This window comes from Jaculus jaculus, chromosome 3 (genome assembly GCF_020740685.1).
Source record: "Jaculus jaculus isolate mJacJac1 chromosome 3, mJacJac1.mat.Y.cur, whole genome shotgun sequence".
Taxonomy (NCBI): domain Eukaryota; kingdom Metazoa; phylum Chordata; class Mammalia; order Rodentia; family Dipodidae; genus Jaculus; species Jaculus jaculus.
The window spans coordinates 174783602-174803649 of record NC_059104.1 but is presented as its reverse complement, the minus strand read 5'-3'; the positions used below and the strand labels follow the sequence as shown (position 1 = coordinate 174803649).

Genomic DNA, 20048 nt, shown 5'->3' with positions numbered 1-20048 from the left:
AAATGACAAAACAAAGTTTGCTCTGATGAAGAGTTGGGATAAAGAGCAGCTGTAAAACTAGTGTGCCAAAAAGGCTTTCTGGTGTGGGGACAGGTGAAGCTAATGTGGCTTGGGCTGTGGGCACAACTAAAGATGAAGATGATGAGTCATGCCCAAGTACCACCTACGGTGCCCACTCCCTGACTTCTGTACGGGCTCTAGAACAATCTTCTCCCCCCCATCCAGCAATAAACTCTCATGAGATGGATTCATTTACAAAAGGCAGGCTCTGTTTATTGGGAGTCACAGCAGCTGACTTGATTCCACGTGACTCAAGACCACAGAGAAACCACTTCACCTCCACTTCATTCTGAACCCTAGTGACGGAGGAGACCGGCAGGAGGCTGCACGCGGCCCATTCACAGGTTTACCAGTTTCTCATTGAGAGCGATCTGTGACTGTGTGAGATTGGCCAGGTAGGTCACCATCAGCAGGTCCTGGAAGACACAGGGTAAACAACGAGTGGGTGGAAGGGGCAGGTGGGCTGGTGCTGGCCGGCTCCACGTGGACACTGAGTATGGAGCAGTCCAGGGTGATGAAAGCAGGGACAGACTCCTCATTGGAGTCAAGGGTGGAAACAGGAAGAAATGCTTGTTCACTTTCCTGTTCCTACCAAGGCACTATGGACTGGGGTGCTTAGATGAGATCTATGGGTGGAAGATGAACTGTTTCATTATCCCTGAGTTTGAGCATTTCTACTGAACCTAGGTAAGAAGCCACAGCAGTGTCGGCAATACCTGACACCCTGAACATAGGTAGGTCATCTTCCCCTCCCCACCTTGACTGTGAGGCAGCAGCCTTGTCTGCCCAGCTCCCAGGGCCCAGCCACAGCACTCACATTGATGTTGCTGTTGAGCATGGTCTCGAAGTCATCAGGAACTATTTTGGGTACTTGGTTAACGAGACTCATCAAGAAGCGGCCCACCGTGTTGTCAGCAGACACTTTTCCAGACTAAGCACAAAACAAAGACTAGATGAGGCCCAGCTCCGTCTCTTGGCACCATGGGTTCACCATAAAGCCCTCAGCGATCCCAGGGTGGAGCCTGTGCCCGCTTGCACTCCTTCCCCTCACCAGCACGTCCTCGGCGTACTGCAACACCGTGCTCAGGGCATCCTGGATGCGAGCTGAGGCCCCTCCTACTTGCTGCAAGTCACTCGAGAGTCCAATCACCCGGTTAGGGCTAAAACACGTCTTCATGATGAGGTCAACTGTGGGTGTGTGGTACAGAGTAAGAGACAACAAAGGAATGCAGCCCCACCACTGGGAAAGAGAAGGCCTCTAACCATGCCGCTAACCCTTACACCCCTCTTCAACTCGGCTCTACCCTTACTGACTTCTCTTCCTTTGGATAGAGCTAAGTTCCTCTACCTGGCATGCTAACCATTTGATTTGGCCTCATATGAACTGTCATGTGGCCTCTAGGCTGACAGTATCCTACCTTGAATAACTCTCAACACCCATAACCCATATACTTTGGAACAAGGATTCTTCTTTGTGACCCACGACCTGCATCTAGCTTCCTCGAACAAGCCGGAGACCTCTAAGGGGGAACGGGAGGGTTACTCACCTCCAATGCGCTCTGTGTCGTAATATGCATACTTCACCGTCAGAGGTGTGAACATCACTCCCATGGTCCTCCCAGGAACACCCATTAAAGTGCTGGGGAGAGACGAGAGAAGCTAAGGAGATGGCCTTGAGAGCGGTCACAGCTGGTAATGCTTCCATAGTTCTGACACTGGAAGGACGAGAGAGGCTGTCCCTCAAAGCATAACCAGAACAAACTTCACTTTTCTCCTGGCTTACTGCACACACCAAACCCTTGGCCTGTGAGAAGGAACTCAGCCTTTGGACCTGGCCTGGCTCCTTAGAAGATACTTCCCACACTGCAGTGCAGGTCGTGAAGACAGGACTCTGGATTTCTCCATGGAGCCTGTTGCCTAGACATGTATCTCCATGGAAAACAGGCGTAAGAGACTGACTGGTGTTTCTGGGACTGAGCCTAAGAACGGCACTAAGAAATACAAAGAGAACCCCCTCCCCCCCTTACCTCCCTCAGTCAGCTGCTGGAGTCTTTCCAGCAAACCCCACCAACACACACTGCAGCTGCCCATAAGTTTGGTGGTTCAATGATGTAATGAAACTGACTGCCAAAACTGCGCTCAACCCCAGGTGAAAATACAAGTTCAGAACAAGGAGAACGTAAATCACAGTGAGTGCTGTGCTAAGTTCTAACAACAAACTAAAGGGGAAGCAGCGAAGTACCAAGCATGGTCACCACGCATCAGGAGATGTGTCATCCCATACAAGGACCAGCTGTTCCAGAAAGATTATGTGCAAGAAATGTAGGAGCTTGTTCAGATACCTGAGGGCTTCCCTTTGGACTGGTTATGAGCAATCAGTACTTTGGTGTAACTAGATCAGTGAGGGACTCTAAGTGGACAGAATTTTCTTCACAGTGAAACTTTTCTCATGACAGCTGCTGAAAGGGAGCAATGAACTTCCTGAGGAGGAAGCGAGCTGTACACTGAAGGAATGAAACTGTGTGGGGTGTTCTCTAGGCAAGCTGGCCTGCCTTCAAAGCCCCTATGGCCCAGGGGGTCTGAGGTCACCTGACATAGGCCTTGATGCTCATGCGGCCGTTCTGGAGACCTGTGTCCACGGTGAGGTGGATGGGGCTCGGGGCCTCCCGGCTGTAGTACTCATGGATCAGCACAGAGTGCTCCGTGATGTCATGGCCTGTAGCATACCTGGAGAATGGGACACAGTTAGGCTCGTGGCACCAGTAGCAAACACAACAGCGATCGAGTGTTTCTAGGGTGCCTGACACCCCTTTGGCAGTGAAACCTAATACCACCCACCCCTCCCTTGCAGGACAAAGCTACAATTCACAACGAAGTTTCTTGACTTTTCAGGATCGGAACTGTAGAAAAATACAATATAGTCCCCTGGGCCCCACACTTCCAGTCTCCACAGGGCCAGATCAGCTTGGCGAGTGCCGCACAGGTGACAGGCCTTCCATCCTTTCCCTCCCCAGCTTACCAGCCCAGGATGAGCTCGTTTGGAGAGACTTTTTTGTGCAATTCATACATGTTCTTGGCAAATTCCATATCAACAGCCACCTAAGAGGGAAGGCAGAAAAGAGTGTTAGGAAGCACACCAAACTGGGTAAAAAGGCGACCACCCCCGGCAGACAGAAGAGGACCAGCAGGCGAGACAGCGCCAAGCAGCCTCTGGCCCTGGGCGCCGTGTACCGAGTGCGGCCCACTGTGCGCATGCCCAGCCATGGCGCAGAGCTGCCGATCAAACCCCACTCACTTCATCTTCTGACTCGTTGTGTGGCACGGAAAAGCAGTTGGTGACCTCCACCGAGTGCTTGTCCACAGTTCCTGTGAGAGAACAAGCCAGGCATTACATCACCCTCGGGGTCCGACAGGCTCTGACTACTTTTGAGATACTTTGGGAGGTCCCCTCAGTAAGTGACCATAAAACCGACATTAGACCTAAGCTTGCATCAACAGGACCACGACTCTCCTGAGAATGGGCACTCTTTTCTTCATCACCATAAGGTCTCCTTTGCCCCTGACTTTCTACTACCAGCCTTGCAATTCAGACATTCATTGTTCAGCCTCTAGACTTTCTCCTCATAATTCCACCTGCAGGGCTACCTGAAGATTTAATGTCTACGTAGAACACCAATACAGTAGCCTCATCTCATGCTGAGCACAACTTTTGGAGTGTTACACGTATCATGCATTTTGTCAAAATTATTTATTTACTTGCATGCAAGTGTGGCACTCACACACACGTGTGCTACTAGGGTCATGAATGCCAGACATCTGAGCCACTTTTTTGCATCTGGCTTTACATGGGTACTGGGAACTGCACCTGGACCAGCAGGCTTGGCAACCAAGTGCCTTTAACCACTGACCTATCTCTCTCGCCCCCATCAGTTACCTTCTCATTGCTGAGAAAAAAAATCCTGACAAAAATTGGTTTACGGGAGAAAGGACTAATCCAGCTAGCAGTCCGTCATGCCAGAAAGCCACGGCAGCAGAGCTTGAGGGGGCTGGCCACTGCAGCCCGCGGTCAGAAAGCTCAGCCGGGCTCTCCTCCTCACTCAGGCAGGCCTCTCACCTCAACGAACCTGTTCACGATAATCCTTCACACATCATCAGTCTAGGCCTGTCAAGTTGACAGGATAAACCACCATACACACGGACCTCCTTCAGCACAGCCCTAGCTATCTTCATGTAGAACCCCCCTTCTCCCTGTGAGCCTCACACTAGACAGATGTCAGTCTTTACCTCTTAACCTCAAACTCTTGCTCTGGAACCTCTACTCTCAGTAGTTCCTTGATCTCACCAACGACTCGTCCTGACTTACCCACTCCTCACCTCCCGGCGCTTTCCACCCCAGCCTCTGAGTGCTCCCTCTCCCACAGACTGCACCCTGTACCCACTCCAGCGCACTGTGGCTTCTGTTTCCCAGTTAAAACTATGTACCTCTCAACAGCGTCCAGCAGACATAACCACTCCTCCAGCCCACAGCTTTCTTTCCCCCGGGCTTCCACGTTACCAGTCTCTTGAGTTCTCTCTTGCTCATACTGACTGGCTTCTCAGAACACTGACATCTCAAGGTCTTTAGCACTCTGTTTTCCTAGTTTTTACTTAATTCTTCTTTTCTAGGTCAAACTGTGTCCTAGAAATGTTTCTGTTAATAAAACTTTACATGCCCAATTGTTTCTGCATTATCTATGGCTGTTTTCTTGTTAGAAAGACAGCTGAATAGTTCTGACAGACTGCACACTTAAAATATGAATTATTAAGTTTATTTAGGGTGAAGTCACAAATTGTTGGGTTTAGGAAACATACTGTCCTGTGGAAATACTGTACAGTTTATAGGGCTCATTTAAGAGAAATTAAGGTCTTTAGCACATTGAAAGTAGAACTTAGACGTCTATGTAGAAAGACTCAGAAAACACACACAGCATCCACCACATGCTTTCCTGGAGATGGGGGAAAAGTATCAGAAGAAGAGAAATTGAGGGTCTCTAGGGCAAAACTGGAATAAAGCTGCAAGCACTTGAATTTGAAAGAAACAGAGGATTTTAGAGAGAAATTAGGGCAAAGTTGCGAACATGTGAAAAGCGAAATCTAGGAGCTTGTGTAGGGAGTCCTAGAAGGAACGCACACGGCAACTGCCATGTGTTTTTAGGCGAGTTAAGAGGACAAACGGTGAGGCTGAATGAAAATACTGAGAGGGCAGATATCAACGAAGAGAATCAGAGGAGGAATGAGTGTTGGAGAGAAGTACGCTCATGGCTACCCCGAGTGCAAAGCAAGAACACCATCGAGAGCCAGGGAAGCAGCCATGCAGTGTATCACACAGGTAGTGAGATGTTACTCCAATCTATAAAACAAAGGCAAGTGGAAAAGTTTAGATCAAGAAACAGTGCAGAGACTGGAGAGATGGTTTAGCAGCTAAAGCACTTGCCTGCGAAGCCTAAGGACCCAGGTTCGATTCTCCAGGTCCCACATAAGCCAGATGCACAGGGTGACACATGTATCTGGAGTTTGTTTGCAGTGGCTAGAAGCCCTAGAGCAGCTGTTCTCTCTCTCTCAAATAATAAATTAACAAAAAAACAAGAAAGAATGTAATGGGCCAGACTTGCGTGTGTTCTGGTCACACAGTAAGAGCTGGAGAGGGAGAGAGCAGTGGGGCGCACACTGAGAGGTGTTCCGAGAGGGAGGGGCTGAAAGGCCACAGCCTTTTCAGGTATGTAAGGGGAAGACCTGATTGGCTGGTAAGTTTGAAGGATGAACCTAAGGGTCAGCTCACCCAGGTAGTACAGCACACTGTGGGCAGTAGGGGCACTGTGGATCAGTCTTAGACATTTTTGTCAAAGTTTCTGGTGCCAGGGTGAGCAAACTGGCACCTCCTGGTTTTTCTTGAGCCTCACTCCTAACTTGATACTGTCCCCAAAAGTTAGCTTTCTCCTATCTTCCTTTATTCTACTGCGATGAACATATGTATCATCTGGGTGTGGTGGTCTACAACTTAGATCCTAGCCCTTGGAAGCAGAGGAAGGAGGATCACTGAGTTCAAGGCCAGCCTGGGGCTACAAAGTAAATACCAGGTCAGCCAGGGCTAGAATGAGTCCCTGCTTCAAAAATGACCAAAATAAGTTTTCAATTTATTTGTAAGGTTAGAGAGGGGTAGGGAGGAACAGACAGAATGGGCACACCAGTGCCTCCAGCTGCTGCAGCAAATGCACTGAAGGAGTCAGCATACTACTGGTGGGCACCAAGAAGTCTGTCAGGCAAGTGCCCTAACTGCTGAGCCACCCCTCCAGTTCCTCACTCCATTCTTAACCTCCCACAGTGTGACAGCATTCTGTAACTGCCATACTGCGAGCTTCTGTTAAAAAGTGATTTTGCAGCACTGACTTGACACTTAACAAATGCTTGAGCTGCAGTCATTTATGCTTCACTCCACAGTTACCATGGTGATGCTAGTCTGCTCGATCCTCAGACTCTTCCAAAGTGAACCAGGGCACAGTACTGTCCTGTTACAGAACAGTGATGCAGAGATGGACACTTTTCTTAGTCTGACATTAATTTTGTTAAATTAATTGAAATCACTGATGACACTCGCACACTATAAAACTGTTACAGTGCTTGCTGCTTAAGCACGAGGGCCTCTTGAGCTGAAGACTGCCAGGTTTGCCTCTCCAGAACCCCCATAAAAAGCTGTGTATGGCCACGTATACCTGTAACCCCAGTAACTGGTGGAGAGGGGAGAGACTGGAGAACTGCTGGGTCTTACTAATGACAGCAGCTCTCGGGTCGAGGAAGAGACCCCATCTCAAGGAGATAAATACAGGAACAAGTGAGACAACAGGACACCCAATGTTCTCCTCTGGCTTCTACTTGCAAAGCCTGCAGCCCAAGCTCAAAGTTCAATCCTCCCCAGCACCCACGTGAAACTGGATGCAAAAGTGGTTCTTGCATCTGTGAATCCAGTGTGAGGCTGAACCAGGAGAATCTCTCGAGCCAGGCAGCAGCTGGCTAGCAGCCAGCAGCCAGCAGCCAGCAGAAGCACAAGACCTGGCCTTGTGCTTGGAGGTTGTCCTCTGGCCTTCACCTGCTCACCATGGTACACACATGCACACACACGCACACACAAATTAAAAAAACCTGGTAAGGCTGGAGAAATGGCTCAGTGGTCAAGGCATTTGCCTGCAAAACCTAACAACCTGGGTTTGATTCCCCAGTACCCAAGTGATGCAAAGTGGTGCATACATCTGGAGTGCATGTTAAAAAAAGAAAGAGAATTCTGTAGGAATATGTATGGCAGAGGAATTAGACTTTATTGGAGAAAAGTCTTAAGGTTCTCTCTTTTCTTTTTTCTTCTTTTTTTGGGGGGTGTTCTTTAGAGGTAGGGTCTTGCTCTAGCCTAGGTTGACCTGGAATTCACTATGTAGTCTCAGGGTGGCCCTGAACTCATGGCGATCCTACTACTTCTGCCTCCTGGGTTCTGGAATTAAAGGCGTGTGCCACCATGCCAGACAAGGGTTATTTTTTATTTTTATTTTTTTAAGAGAGAGAGAGAGAGAGTGTGTGCCCACAGAGAAGACAGAGAACTGGCCTGCCAGGGCCTCAGTGGCTGCAATTGAACTCCGGATGCTTGTGCCACCTAGTTAGTGGTCATACGAGACCTTGCGCTTGCTTGCTTGCTTCACCTTTGTGCATCTGGCTAACATTTGGAGTAAGTAGTACAAGGGTTTTTAGGCTTCACAGGCAAACACCTAAACCGCTAAGCCATCTCTCTAGCCCAAGTGAAGGGTTCTTAACTTCTACTGGGAGTTGTTTCAGCCTCAGTTTTATAAAACAATTTATTTGTTTATTTGTATGCAGTGACAGATGGGGGGGGAGGAAGGAAGAGGGAGAGAGGAGGAGAAGGGGAATATGAATGGGCGCACTAGGACCTCCAGCTGCTACAAAAGAACTCCAAATACATGCGCCACTGCATCTGGCTTTTCGTGGGTACTGGGGAATTGAACCTGGGTCCTTTGGCTTTGCAGGTAAGTGCCTTAACCAATAAGCCATCTCTCCAGCCCTCAGCCTCATTAAAAAAAAATTACTGGGAAGAGGTGGCAGAAAGAATGTAAGAGCCAAAGGAAGGGTAGGACTCCTTACAACGTGCTCATACAGACACAAAATGCCCTGGATATTCATGACCTGACAGTGCCTGACACTACCTACACAAGACCATAATAGGAAGAAAAGATCATGATATCAAAATAAAAGAGACTGATTGAGAGGATGATGGAGAGTGGAGTTTCAAAGGGGAAAGTGGGGGGAGGGAATTACCATGGGATATTGTTTATAATTATGGAAGTTGTCAATAAAAATATTAAAAAATACTTATTTGAAATATGTTTAATTTATGTATTTGATCGGGCGGGAGGGAGGCAGAGAGAGTGAGTATGGGTGCGCCAGGGCATCCTGTCACTGCAAATGGACACCAGACGCATGAGCCACTTTGTGCATCTGGCTTTACGTGAGTCCGGGGGGGGGGCAGAACTCGGGCCATCATGCTATGCAAAGCAAGCGCCTTTAACCATTAAGCCATCTCTCCAGCCCCCCTTAGCCCCATCTTTTTTATTTTTATCTCTTTATGTGAGAGAGAGATAGATACAGAAATTGGCAGGTAGAGAGACAGAATGGGTGTGCCAGGGCCTGCAGCTACTGCCAACGAACTCCAGATGCGTGCACCCCCGTGTGCATCTGGCTTACGTGGGTCCTGGGGAGTCGAACCTGGGTCCTTTGGCTTTGCAGGCAAACGCCTTAACCGCTAAGCCATCTCTCCAGCCCTCAGTCCCATTTATGACTGGATGGGCTCATCATACTTCCTTGCTGGTATCATTAAAAAGAACATATAGGACATACGACACTCACTATTTAACCAGTAACTGACTATCAACGCCATGCGCATTTTATGTGGCTCAAAGTAACAGCCATCCGGCAGGGTTCAAGTTACTTAGGAAGGCGGAACGGAGGAACAAACGGAGATCAACCGGGAGGAGTGAGAGGGAGGTGGGACATCAGGGAGGAAACAGCTCACGAGGGGAGAGATTAAACGAGGACGTCCGTTTCCCCGGACCACCCACTCACCCAGCAGCGTTCCGATGACTCGGGCAGCGCCCTCGTTGCGCCGCTCGTAGCTGTCCACGATGGAGGCCAAGATGACCGGGTGCAGCCTGACCACGCGGCCGCCAGGGAAGGGCCCCGGGAGGGCGGGACCCGGCAGCGAGGGCGCCGGGGTCTGCGCTGGGGCTGCCGAGGCCGAGGTCTGGCCCGGCGCTGCGGGAGTCGCTGCGGCCGCGGCGGGATCCGGGGCGGACGCGGGCGCCGAAGCCGCAGCGGGCGCCGGGGCGCCTGGAGTCGGCGCTGTCGTGGCCGCGCCCGCCGCGGGGTTGACGGCCGGGGCCGGAGCTGGCGCCGGAGCGGCCGGAGGAACACTTGCTGGCACGGCCGGGGCTGCCATCTTGTTGAGAAAGAAGGAACCGAGAGCGGAAGGGACGGAGTTGCAGGAAACTAGGAATCTGATAGGCTGACTGTGTACCATGTGAGTCAGATCCTCTTACCCATTGGTTATGGGTGGAGCACGGACATTTCCGGTTGGGTTGCACTGTATAATTTCTGTCCGATGCGCACACAGTGAAGCAAGCTAAGTAGTTCCTAGTAAACTTGGGACCACATTGGAAGAGAAACAAAGTTACTCAGTTTACACAGCTGCCGCCAGGTGGCGGCACAGAGCAGGAAGCAAAGGTTGCCAAGTCCTGTTTTATACTCAGATGGGATAATTGATGTCACAGTGCCCTACAAAAGGGCTCTATGGCTGGAGTTGTAGCTTAGTGGTAGAACACTTGCCTTGCACATGCAACAACCTGGGTTCCATCGCCAGCACCTCAAAAAAGGATTTTATTCCTGATAGCCGTAAGGCGTCAATAATTTGCCTGCCTATTATGTCTTTTAAGCCCTTGAGAACAGAACAGTAAAGGTGGGGAAAATAATAACTAAATTACATATAATGTTATATGTGATAAGATATACAGTAATTGGGGCTGGATAAATGGCTCAACGGCTAGGGCACCATATGAGGTTTTATGATAAATCTATAAAAAACTTAGGATCCATAAATGAGAAGAAACATGGTACACATACACAATGGAGTTTTATTCAGCCATAAAAGAGGAGGGTCCACCTATTCATGGGAAGGTCAGCCTTTTTGTTTTGCTCAGGCTTTCAACTGATGGGTGAGGGTCACCTCCATTGCCAGAGGCAATCTGCTTTACTCTGCTACTCAGTCAAATGTTCGTCTCTTCCTAAATAAAGCCTCACAGACACTTCTAGAATGATGTTTGACCAAAGGTTGGGGTACCTCATGGCCCGGGTAGGCTGACATATACAATTATCACATATACATTTGTATTGTTCTGGGGAGCATGTTTGGGAATCCCAGGGTAATATCTTCCAGAGGGTCATGTTAAATATGAGACTGCAGATTGTTAAATATGAGCCTGCTTCTCCAGTGATGGAAAGAAATATCTATATGCTCTAGCTAGCTCTCTCCCTCTTCTCTCTCTCTGACTTTGTTTTGTCTGTTCAATTTCTTCTGTTTTTTTTTTTTTTTTTTTGAGAGGGGGGAGAGAGAGACAGAGAGAGGAGAATTGACGATCCAGGGCCTCCAGCCACTGATACTGAGTGCCAGAAGTGTGTGCCATCTTGTGCTCATGTACAGCCTTGTGTGCTTGCGTCACCTTGTGATTCTGGTTTATCTCTTCTCTCACAGTTATTGTCTCTGCTTGTATCTTGGCTCCTTACTTCCTTATTTTTACCACCTTCTTTTTAGGGATTCATTTTATCTAGTTGTCATTTCTGTCCCCAACCAGGCCAGTGTTAACAGAAAGGGAGGTCTCATTCCATCTTTGCCTCCACCCTCCAATTAAAACTGGTTCCTGTGCATCTCATTTCTACTTCTTGAGGTGTGACTTAGAATCTCTGGCTCAGTGATCTCAAGATCTGAAGCCTTCACAGTAAGTGGCCTCTCTCTTCTCTATCACCCAACCTTCACAGTCACGTCTCATTCTTTTATTTCCCTATTTTGGATTCCTGGATTTTATCCTTGGGTTTCTTTTCTATCTTTTGCCCAGGTTTGGCTATGGTTCTGGGAAAGTCAGTTCCCATTCTTTCCTAAGCTTTGTCTGAGCCTTGGGCCTCAGAGCCTTGAAAAAGGACGAAAGGGAGAGAGGGCTGGAATCATTCGTCTCCTTGCTTCTCTCTTCTCCAACCACCCACTGCCCTCAAACTCTTGGGTGATGCTGTTATTCACATGCAATGCAGAAGAGAGTGTCCAGCAGACTGCCTGCACTCATCTTTTCACCACAAACCCCACATCTCCTTCTCTGTACCCCATGGTCTCTCTCACTAAAAAGTCCCCCATTGCTTTGAATCCATTCTCAATGCTCTCTTTTGGGTTTTTCCTTCTTTTCCTGCATTTCTAACCTGATCCACTTTTGAGCTTTCTTTTTCTTTTGTTGTTGTTGGCATTTGAATATATCCTCCCCCTTCCATGTGCAAACAACGAAAACCTTTTCTTTACCTCACATTTTCCATGCTACCTTGCAAATTCCTTTTGTTGCCAGACAGATTTGTTGAGACATATCACCTCTGCTTCTTTACCGCCTATCTTGGATGAATTAATTTCTTGTTTTATCATGATACATGCTCTTGGTTAAAAATCCAACTAGCTTTAAAATCCTATGCTCCAAAACAGTAGTCTGTCTTTAACCCTGTCTTTCTCCCTCTTCCTCCCCTTCATTCCATTTTAACTGTCTCTTGTTACAACTTTCTACTTCTAAGTAGCACATGTATACCAGTATATTTTCTAAAATATTTATTTATTTATTAAAGAGAGGGGGAGAGAGAGAGAAAGGGAGAGAGAGAGAATGAGAATGGGAATGGGAATGGCAGGCCAGGGCCTCCCTCCACTGCGAATGCACCCCAGATACATATGTGCACTACTTCGTGCATGTGGCTTTACTTAGGTTCTGGGCTACTGAACCTGGACTGGCAGACTTTGAAAGCGTTGCCTTTAACCACTGAGCCCCACCGCTACCTTCTGAGTTACAGTTTAAGGCATTATCTATTTGCTTTCTATCCTAGCGCATTCCATTGCCATCCTTTCAATTTGCTTGTATTGCACGTTTTGTTCAGTGTCTATGCTTATTTGAAACACTACTCACTCATGAATGTTGTAACTTACCACAGTTTCTGTCTTATTTTTGTTTTCTCCTAAAATATTTCCTTATTTAATAACTTTCGCTTTTCCATTTTTCTGGAAACTGACTTCTAGTTTTCCAAACCTCTGGTCACCAGTCCTCTGTTCTTTTGGTCCTGGAGACATCTTTTAAGTGACACTGCTCTTCTCCTGGGGCTTTTGGAGAGTCTAGCTCTCTTGGCCATCAACCTAACTCCCTTTAGGAGTCAGTGTGTATGTGCTGTTATCTTCCCGAGCTCTTGTTTCCTTTTTCATTTTGGTGATGCACATCCTGCCGCAGTTCGTTCGTTCGTTCGTTCGTTCGTTCCTTCCTTCCTTCCTTCCTTCCTTCCTTCCTTCCTTCCTTCTTTCCTTCCTTCCTTCCTTCTTCCCTCCCTCCCTCCCTCCCTCCCTCCCTCCCTCCCTCCCTCCCTCCCTCCCTCCCACCCTTTCTTCCTTCTTTCCTTCTTTTTCTTTTCTCTTCTCTTCTCCTCTTTTCTTCAAGGTAGGGTCTCACTGTAGCCCAGGCTGACCTGGAATTCACAATGTAATCTCAGGGTGGCCTCAAACTCATGGCAATCCTCCTACCTTTGGTTTTTCTTTTTCTTTTTCTTTTCTTTCTTTCTTTCTTTTCTTTTTTCTTTTTTTTTTTTTTGTTGCAGCAGTTTCCAAATGAAGCTGTGGGTGAAGCTATGATAGTAGTACTCCAGCTCCTTTGACTAGTCAGACTGCCCCTGCCCAGACTGGGGACAGGTTGTAAACAGAGAGGGACGCAGAGCACCTGCTGGCTGTTTTTCTTCTGGTAGCAGAATACCTCATCCCTTAAGCCTCTCCTTTGCTTCTCTGTCTTAATGTGGTTAAGGACTGAGGTCAAGTTTGCCCTGGGTAAGCAACTGCTCAGGTCACTGACAGGCCCAGAGTGTAGCCCGACTTCACAGCTCGGTGAGCTCCTTCACTTGCTCCAGCCCCACATTTCTTATGCACGTGCTTACCCGACAGTGAACAAATGGGGTTGAGCTAAGACACCTAAGCTTGATCTGCAGAGCTGAAAAGGGATCCATGTCATCTCTCCCCAGCACAGTGCTTGTTGTCTTCCTACTCCAGGGAGCTGAGTCACCCTTGCCTCACCCCCAGCTCCCCCCCTGAGCCTAGTGTGAAATCCTGGCATGTTCAAGCGCCGTCTTCTCTTTTCTGAACTAGCTTTACCAGCATCAGAAGGTACCCCAAGTATTTTCTTCCCTGAAGTTTTGGGCTGATGCACCCCTGTTTCTCAAAACAGGCCTGTGGTCTGTAGCCACAGTTCCTGGATCCCAATGTGCTTCTAACATGTTTCTTTATTTCACTTATATCAAGTCAAAACATGGATATATAGGGACAGGAGAGGTGGCTTAGTGGTTAAGCGCTTGCCTGTGAAGCCTAAGGACTCCGGTTCATGGCCTGATTCCCTAGGACCCACATAAGCCAGACCCACTAGGTGGTGCATGCATCTGGAGTTCATTTGCGGTGGCTGGAGGTGCTGGTGCGCCCATTCTCTCTCTCTTGCTCGCTCTCAAATAAATAACTAAATAAACAAAAAAAAACAAAAACAAAAACATGGATATTTGGATCTCAGTAAGTCCAGTCCCAAATACTATTTTGAACATTTTCAGGCACTGTAGTCCTGAGATGGATTCCTCACTGACCTTAGATAACAAAATACTTCTGTATTCTGAAAGCTTCATTATTTTTTTTTCCTTTCTTCTTTCTCATACAAAAAAAAAAAAAAATGCTTAGCAAAAATTAAGCACTCAAAAGTGTCAATTCCACTTTGCACCATTATTTTCACTTTTCTCCTTATCTGAACTGGAGCCCAGCTTTAGATGCCCTGAGTGAGTAACCCACGGTACTGATGTGTGAGGGCGGTGGACCAAAGACTAAGACTTCTTACTTTCCAGCCGCACTTCTGCAGTCCCAACACACACACACCATCTCTGCAAACCTTCATGAAATCAAGGGCAGGCTCCCTTTTGAAACTTAAAAAAAAAAACAAACAAAACTTAAAGAGTATTTTCTCTGAATCCATCAAAATTAGGCATCAAGACCTAATTAAGAATGCATGTGAGCCAGGTGTGGTGACGCACGCCTTTAATCCCAGCACTCAGGAGGCAGAGGTAGGAGGATCGCTGAGAGTTCGAGGCCACCCTGAGACTACATAGTGAATTCCAGGTCAGCCTGAGCCAGAGTGAGACCCTACCTCGAAAAACAAAAATAAACAAACAAAAAATGCATGTGAAAGGCTGGGAATATAGCTCAGTGGTAGAGTACTTGCTTAGTGTGTGAGCCCTAGGCTGAACTTCTAGAACTAAGAAAAAGGAAAAACAACAGTTTGTGGAGCTCAGTGAGTAAAAGGGCTTGCTGCACAAGTACGAGGGCCTGATTTGGATCCCCAGTGCCCACGTACAAAGCCAGTCATAGCCACGCGTGTCTATAACCCCAATGCCGAGGGGGCCAAGGTGAAGAGGACCACTGGGGTTTGATGGTCAGTCAGTATAACCCCCCAATGGCACGAGGTTCAGTGAGAGACCCTGTCTGAAGCAACAGAGGAAGACACTCAGTGTCCTATAACAGAAGCCACTTGGTGTTTTCTGGCCTCCACTCATGTGCGCATGGGCACATGCCCTTGTACATGCATGTGCATATACCACACAAACATATACCACACACACTAACACCAAGAAAGAAAACATGTGAAAATGAGGGAGGAGAGATTAAGAGATAGATCTGGGTGAGAGCGAGCGAGCGAGTGAGAGAGCTTCTTGCCTATTATACCATCACACGTGCCACCTGACAGAGAGGCAGAGGGTGATGTCAAACACACCCCTCTGCTGCCCCATCTCCCGGCCCTCTCGGAGCTCCGCATGTTTCTCATCTCTCTCTGGCCTCGGCTCCACAGCCTGCCGAGTACTGAGGAAGCTGAGTGGGTGAGGTGTCTCCAGGCTGCTCACCGCTCAGCACCTTCTCACTCCCTCTCCAGGTCACTGGGCTGAACTTGACCACCGCTTCAGATCGCCATGGCCTCAGCACTGTCCCAAAGCCCCCAGGAGGCATTGCTCTGGGCTCTGAGTGATCTTGAGAACAGTTTCAAGACACTGAAGTTCCACTTACGGGCTATGACCCAACCTCATCTGGCTCGCGGGGAGCTGGAGCGCCTGAGTCGGGTGGACCTGGCTTCACGACTGATTTTAATGTACGGAGCCCAGGAGGCTGTGAGAGTAGTACTCAAGGTCTTGAAGATCATGAACTTGTTGGAACTTGTGGACCAGCTAAGCCAAGTTCATCTGAACGGTGAGTCCAGCTGGAGAGAGCGATCAGGGTGGCACCAGAACTGAAACCTCAAACTACACCCACAGACTCCCCTGTTGGATGGCTTATGCCTTCTTTCACCATGCCCTGTCCTTGCCTGGGCTCCTAGGAGGTCTCAGCTGAGTGTTCTGACCAGGTTCAGAATGCCAGGTTTAGATCCTGAGCTAAGGTTTTTTTTATAGAAAGACTGTGGTATGCGTGTGTGTGCGTGCACGCATGTGCATGTGGAGGTCAGAGGACAACCTCATTCTTTGGGTGCGATCTACCTTTTTTTTTTTTTTTTTTTTTTTTTTTTTTGAGGTAGGGTCTCAGCCCAGGTTGACCTGGAATTCACTATGTAATCTCGGGGTGGCCTCGAACTCACGGTGATCCTCCTACCTCTGCCTCCCGAGTGCTGGGATTAAATGCATGTGTCACGATACCCTTTATTGGCCTGTAGGCAGCTGGCCAGTGAGTGCCAGGGATCCTTCTGTCTCCACTTTCCCATGGCTGGGATTACGAGGTTCTGGTGATTGAACTCAAGTTCTCATGTTTGCACAGCAAGCACTTTACTGACTGCACTATCTCTCCAGGCTCAGATTATGGTATTTTATGATCATGACACTTGACTTCCTACTTCCCACGTCCAGGTGCTCTTCTGGGTGGGGCAGGGGGAGGGAATGCAAGGAGGAACTTGGGGATAGGAGATGGTCTTGGAGGAGGGAATTTCCATTAAGCAGAAGCATCAGTGTAAGGGTGTGGGTCACGTCTCTCTGTAGTTGCTTTCTGGCAGGTGCTTATGCTGCCCCCTCACAGAATGCATTCTCCTGTGTTCCTGCTCTCAAGGGGCCAGTGGGCCAGTGAAAGCCTAAGTAGCCATTTCTTCCTTCGTGTTGCTTTCCAGGGGAGGGAGGGAAGGATCTGTTGGTGCCTGTGACTTCTCCTATGGGCTCCTCTCTCTCCTCGTGCTATAAGAATGGGATGGGAGGAGGATGTGGACCCAGTCGTGTCTCTTGCTCAGCTGCTGGGTTCTTTGTACTGCTGGCGTGCTCTTTACCAAGAATAGGCTCCTGATGCCTTATCATCATCCTCTGGCTTCCCTTCCCTTTCCTCTTTCTATTCTCACCTCTCCCTGTGAAGGCATTTCACATGACCACTCAGACACTCTTCTGCTGTCACACAAAGAGACTTTCATGAATATACACATTGGAGATATATTTTGCTGGTGCATGCTGACATGACTTTCCTGCACAGTACTGAAAGTTCCATCAGCATGTTCCCATGAACATGTATGGATGCAAGCATGGACTCACACAGCACAAATATCCACACATACAATACATTCTCCCTCTCTCTCTCATACATTCACAGCAGTTTCCCCATGAAGCCATATAAATAAACTATTTATTTATTTTATTATTTATTTATTTATTTATTTGAGAGTGACAGACGGAGAGAGAAAGAGAAGGGGTGGGGGAGAGAGAGAGAGAGAGAGGGAGAGGGAGAGAATGGGCACACCGGGGCCTGCAGCCACTACAAATGAACTCCGGACATGTGCGCACCCTTGTGCATCTGGCTAACATGGGTCCTGGGAAGTTGAGCCTCAAACCAGGGTCCTTAGGCTTCATAGGCAAGGACTTAACCGCTAAGCCATCTCTCTAGCCCACTTATTTATTTTTAAATATTATGTTTTTATTTATTTATCTTAGAGAGAGAAAGAGGGAGAGAGGGAGGGAGGGAGGGAGAGAGAGAGAGAGAGAGGGAGGGCATGCCAGGGCTTCCAGCCACTGCAAACTAACTGCAGATGCATGTTCCACCTTGTGCATCTGGCTTACATGGGTACTGGGGAATCAAACCTTTGGCTTTGAAGGCAAGCACCTTAATTGCTAAGCTCTCCAGCCCTCATATATGCACACTTAAGGGATATAAAAGTAGAGAGTGAAGAAGGTGAGACTCAAGAAGAAAGGCATAGGCTGGGCGTGGTGGCGCACGCCTTTAATCCCAGCACTCAGGCAGCAGAGATAGAAGGATCACGAGTTCGAGGCCACCCTGAGACTACACTGTGAATTCCAGGTCAGCCTGAGCTAGAGTGAGACCCTACCTCATAAAACAAACAAACAAACAAACAAACAAACAAACAAACAAACAAACAAACAAACGCAAAGTCAAAGGACCCAGGTTCGATTCCCCAGTACCCACATAAGCCAGATGCACAAGGGGGTGCAGGCATCTGGAGTTCGATTGCAGTGGCTGGAGGTCCTGATGTGCCCATTCTCTCTCCCTGCCTATTTCTCTCTCTTAATAATAAATAAATAATAAAATATGTTAAAAGAAGAAGAAAGGCAGGGAGGCTGAGGGTCCATTTTGCTTTTCCGTTGCTATCCCATTTGGTCACCTGAAACCCGATTTGTGTCCTTCAGATTACAGAGAAATCTACCGGGAGCATGTGCGCAGCCTAGCGGAGGAAGACCAGGGAGTCAAGGGCAGTTTCAACCGCCTGCTCCTGGTGGCAGCAGAACCGCCTGCCGGCCCTGGCCTGGAGCAGGAGCTGCACTCAGTCGGGATGGAGACTTTATTTGGTCCAGGAGAAGAGCCTCATCCCTCTGTGGTGGTGCTCCAAGGGTCTGCTGGCACCGGCAAGACAACCCTGGTCAAAAAATTGGTGCAGGAGTGGGCCAGAGGGGCCCTGTATCCAGACCGGTTTGACTACGTTTTTTATGTGAGCTGCAGAGAGGTGGTCTTGCTGCCCAGGTGTGACCTGCATCAGCTCCTCTTCTGGTGTTGCGGGGACAGTCAAGCCCCAGCCACGGAGATCTTGAGACAGCCTGAGCGGCTTCTGTTCATCCTGGATGGCTATGATGAGTTACAGAGGCCCTTTGAGGAACAGCTGAAGAAGTGGGGGTCGAGCTGCATGGAGAAGGTGCTGCACCTCCTAATCAGGAGAAGGTTGCTTCCCACCTGCTCCCTTCTCATCACCACTCGGCCCCCCGCCCTGCGGAATCTGGAGTCCATGCTGGGTGACCGGCGCCACGTCCACGTCCACGTCTTGGGTTTCTCCGAGGAGGAGAGGAAGAGGTATTTCGACTTCTATTTTGCAGACGAGGAGCGAGCCAGAAAAGCCTTTGGGTTTGTACAGAAAAGTGCCATCCTCTACAAAGCATGTCAGGTTCCTGGCATTTGCTGGGTGCTCTGCTCCTGGCTGAAGGCACACCTGGACAGAGGCCAGGAGGTCTCTGAACCACCTAGCAACAGCACTGACATCTACACTGCCTACGTTTCCACCTTCCTGCCCGCTGACGGTGATGGGGACTGCTCTGACCTGACCCGGTATAGGGTCCTGAAGGGTCTGTGCTCCTTGGCAGCAGAGGGGATCCAGCACCACAGGCTGCTATTTAAAGAGGATGACCTCAAAAGGCACAATTTAGACGGCCCCCGCCTCACTGCGTTCCTGAGCAGCAGCGAGTACCAAGAGGGCCTTGGCATCAAGAAGTTCTACAGCTTCCGCCACATCAGCTTCCAGGAGTTTTTTCATGCCATGTCCTTCCTCATGAAGGAAGACCAGAACCAGCTGGGTGAGGAGACCCGCAGGGAGGTGGACAGGTTGCTGGAGGTAAAGGATCAGGAGGAATACGAAGAGGTGAGCCTCAGTATGCAGTTTTTATTCGACATACTAAAAACAGACAGCGCTTTGAACTGGAAGTTTAAGAACTTATTCAAGACAGCTCCCTCGTTAATGCAAGACCTGAAGCATTTTAAAGAACAAATGGAATGTGCAAAGCACCACCGGTCCTGGGAGTTGGAATTCTCCCTGTATGAGTCTAAAATAAAAAAGCTCACAAAAGGTTTTCAGATGAAAGACATCTTGTTCAAGATTGATTATTTACAGGACAGAAAACCGGGCAACAGCAAGCCATTTTCAGTTACAACCACCTTTGGTAAGGGGCAGAAAGAGGAGCAAATACTTCCTATTTCAGGAAAATATACTCAAGCAAAGAAACAAAAGGGGGCTTCCAGTGAAAACAGCGGGGGGACAGAGCAAGCAGACCAGGAAGTTAGAAGCAGTAGGTTTGGGGGCAGAAGGGGGCAGTAGAGGTGAAGGGTGAGCAGGACGGTGTGGTAGAGAATCAGGAGGGTGGGCGCAGTGGTGTGACTCAGGTGTCTCCTATAAACTTAGGTGTTCGGAACGCTAGGTTCCCAGCTGACGGTCATTTGGGAATTAACGCCTTCTGGAGGCGATGGATTGTTGGGGGGCCAGTTTATGGGTATTATAGCCAGGTCCTCTTGCCAGTGTTTGGCAGTCTCCTGTTGCTGTTGTCCATCTGATGTTGGCCAGGAGGTGATGTCCACCCTCTGCTCGTGCCAT

The 20048-nt window shown here is 48.7% G+C and overlaps 2 protein-coding genes across 2 annotated transcripts; one reads left to right on the top strand and one right to left on the bottom strand.

The window, feature by feature from the left end:
- Nucleotides 1–247: 247 nt before the first annotated feature.
- Eif3f (eukaryotic translation initiation factor 3 subunit F) lies at nucleotides 248–9589 on the bottom strand. Its single transcript, XM_045146293.1, has 8 exons — nucleotides 9217–9589; nucleotides 3356–3426; nucleotides 3080–3159; nucleotides 2650–2787; nucleotides 1608–1699; nucleotides 1112–1248; nucleotides 878–991; nucleotides 248–476 (listed from the first exon to the last, which is right to left on the bottom strand). The coding sequence occupies exons 1-8, from the start codon at nucleotides 9587–9589 to the stop codon at nucleotides 399–401; spliced, it is 1083 nt and encodes a 360-aa protein (XP_045002228.1). The 3' UTR covers nucleotides 248–398.
- On the top strand, nucleotides 9572–19775 carry Nlrp10 (NLR family pyrin domain containing 10). The gene is made up of 3 exons (XM_012950055.2): nucleotides 9572–9670; nucleotides 15378–15688; nucleotides 18106–19775. Exons 2-3 carry the CDS (start codon nucleotides 15415–15417, stop codon nucleotides 19773–19775), a joined length of 1944 nt encoding a protein of 647 aa, XP_012805509.2. The 5' UTR covers nucleotides 9572–9670; nucleotides 15378–15414.
- Nucleotides 19776–20048: the final 273 nt, after the last annotated feature.

Coding starts and splice junctions, on each gene's coding strand:
- Nlrp10 (XM_012950055.2), top strand. CDS start 15,415: ATGGCCTCAGCACTGTCCCAAAGCCCCCAGGAGGCATTGCTCTGGGCT. Junction 15,689..18,105: donor AAGCCAAGTTCATCTGAACG/GTGAGTCCAGCT, acceptor TGTGTCCTTCAG/ATTACAGAGAAATCTACCGG.
- Eif3f (XM_045146293.1), bottom strand. CDS start 9,589: ATGGCAGCCCCGGCCGTGCCAGCAAGTGTTCCTCCGGCCGCTCCGGCG. Junction 1,249..1,607: donor CGACACAGAGCGCATTGGAG/GTGAGTAACCCT, acceptor ACACACCCACAG/TTGACCTCATCATGAAGACG. Junction 477..877: donor TGCTCAACAGCAACATCAAT/GTGAGTGCTGTG, acceptor TGTGTCTTCCAG/GACCTGCTGATGGTGACCTA.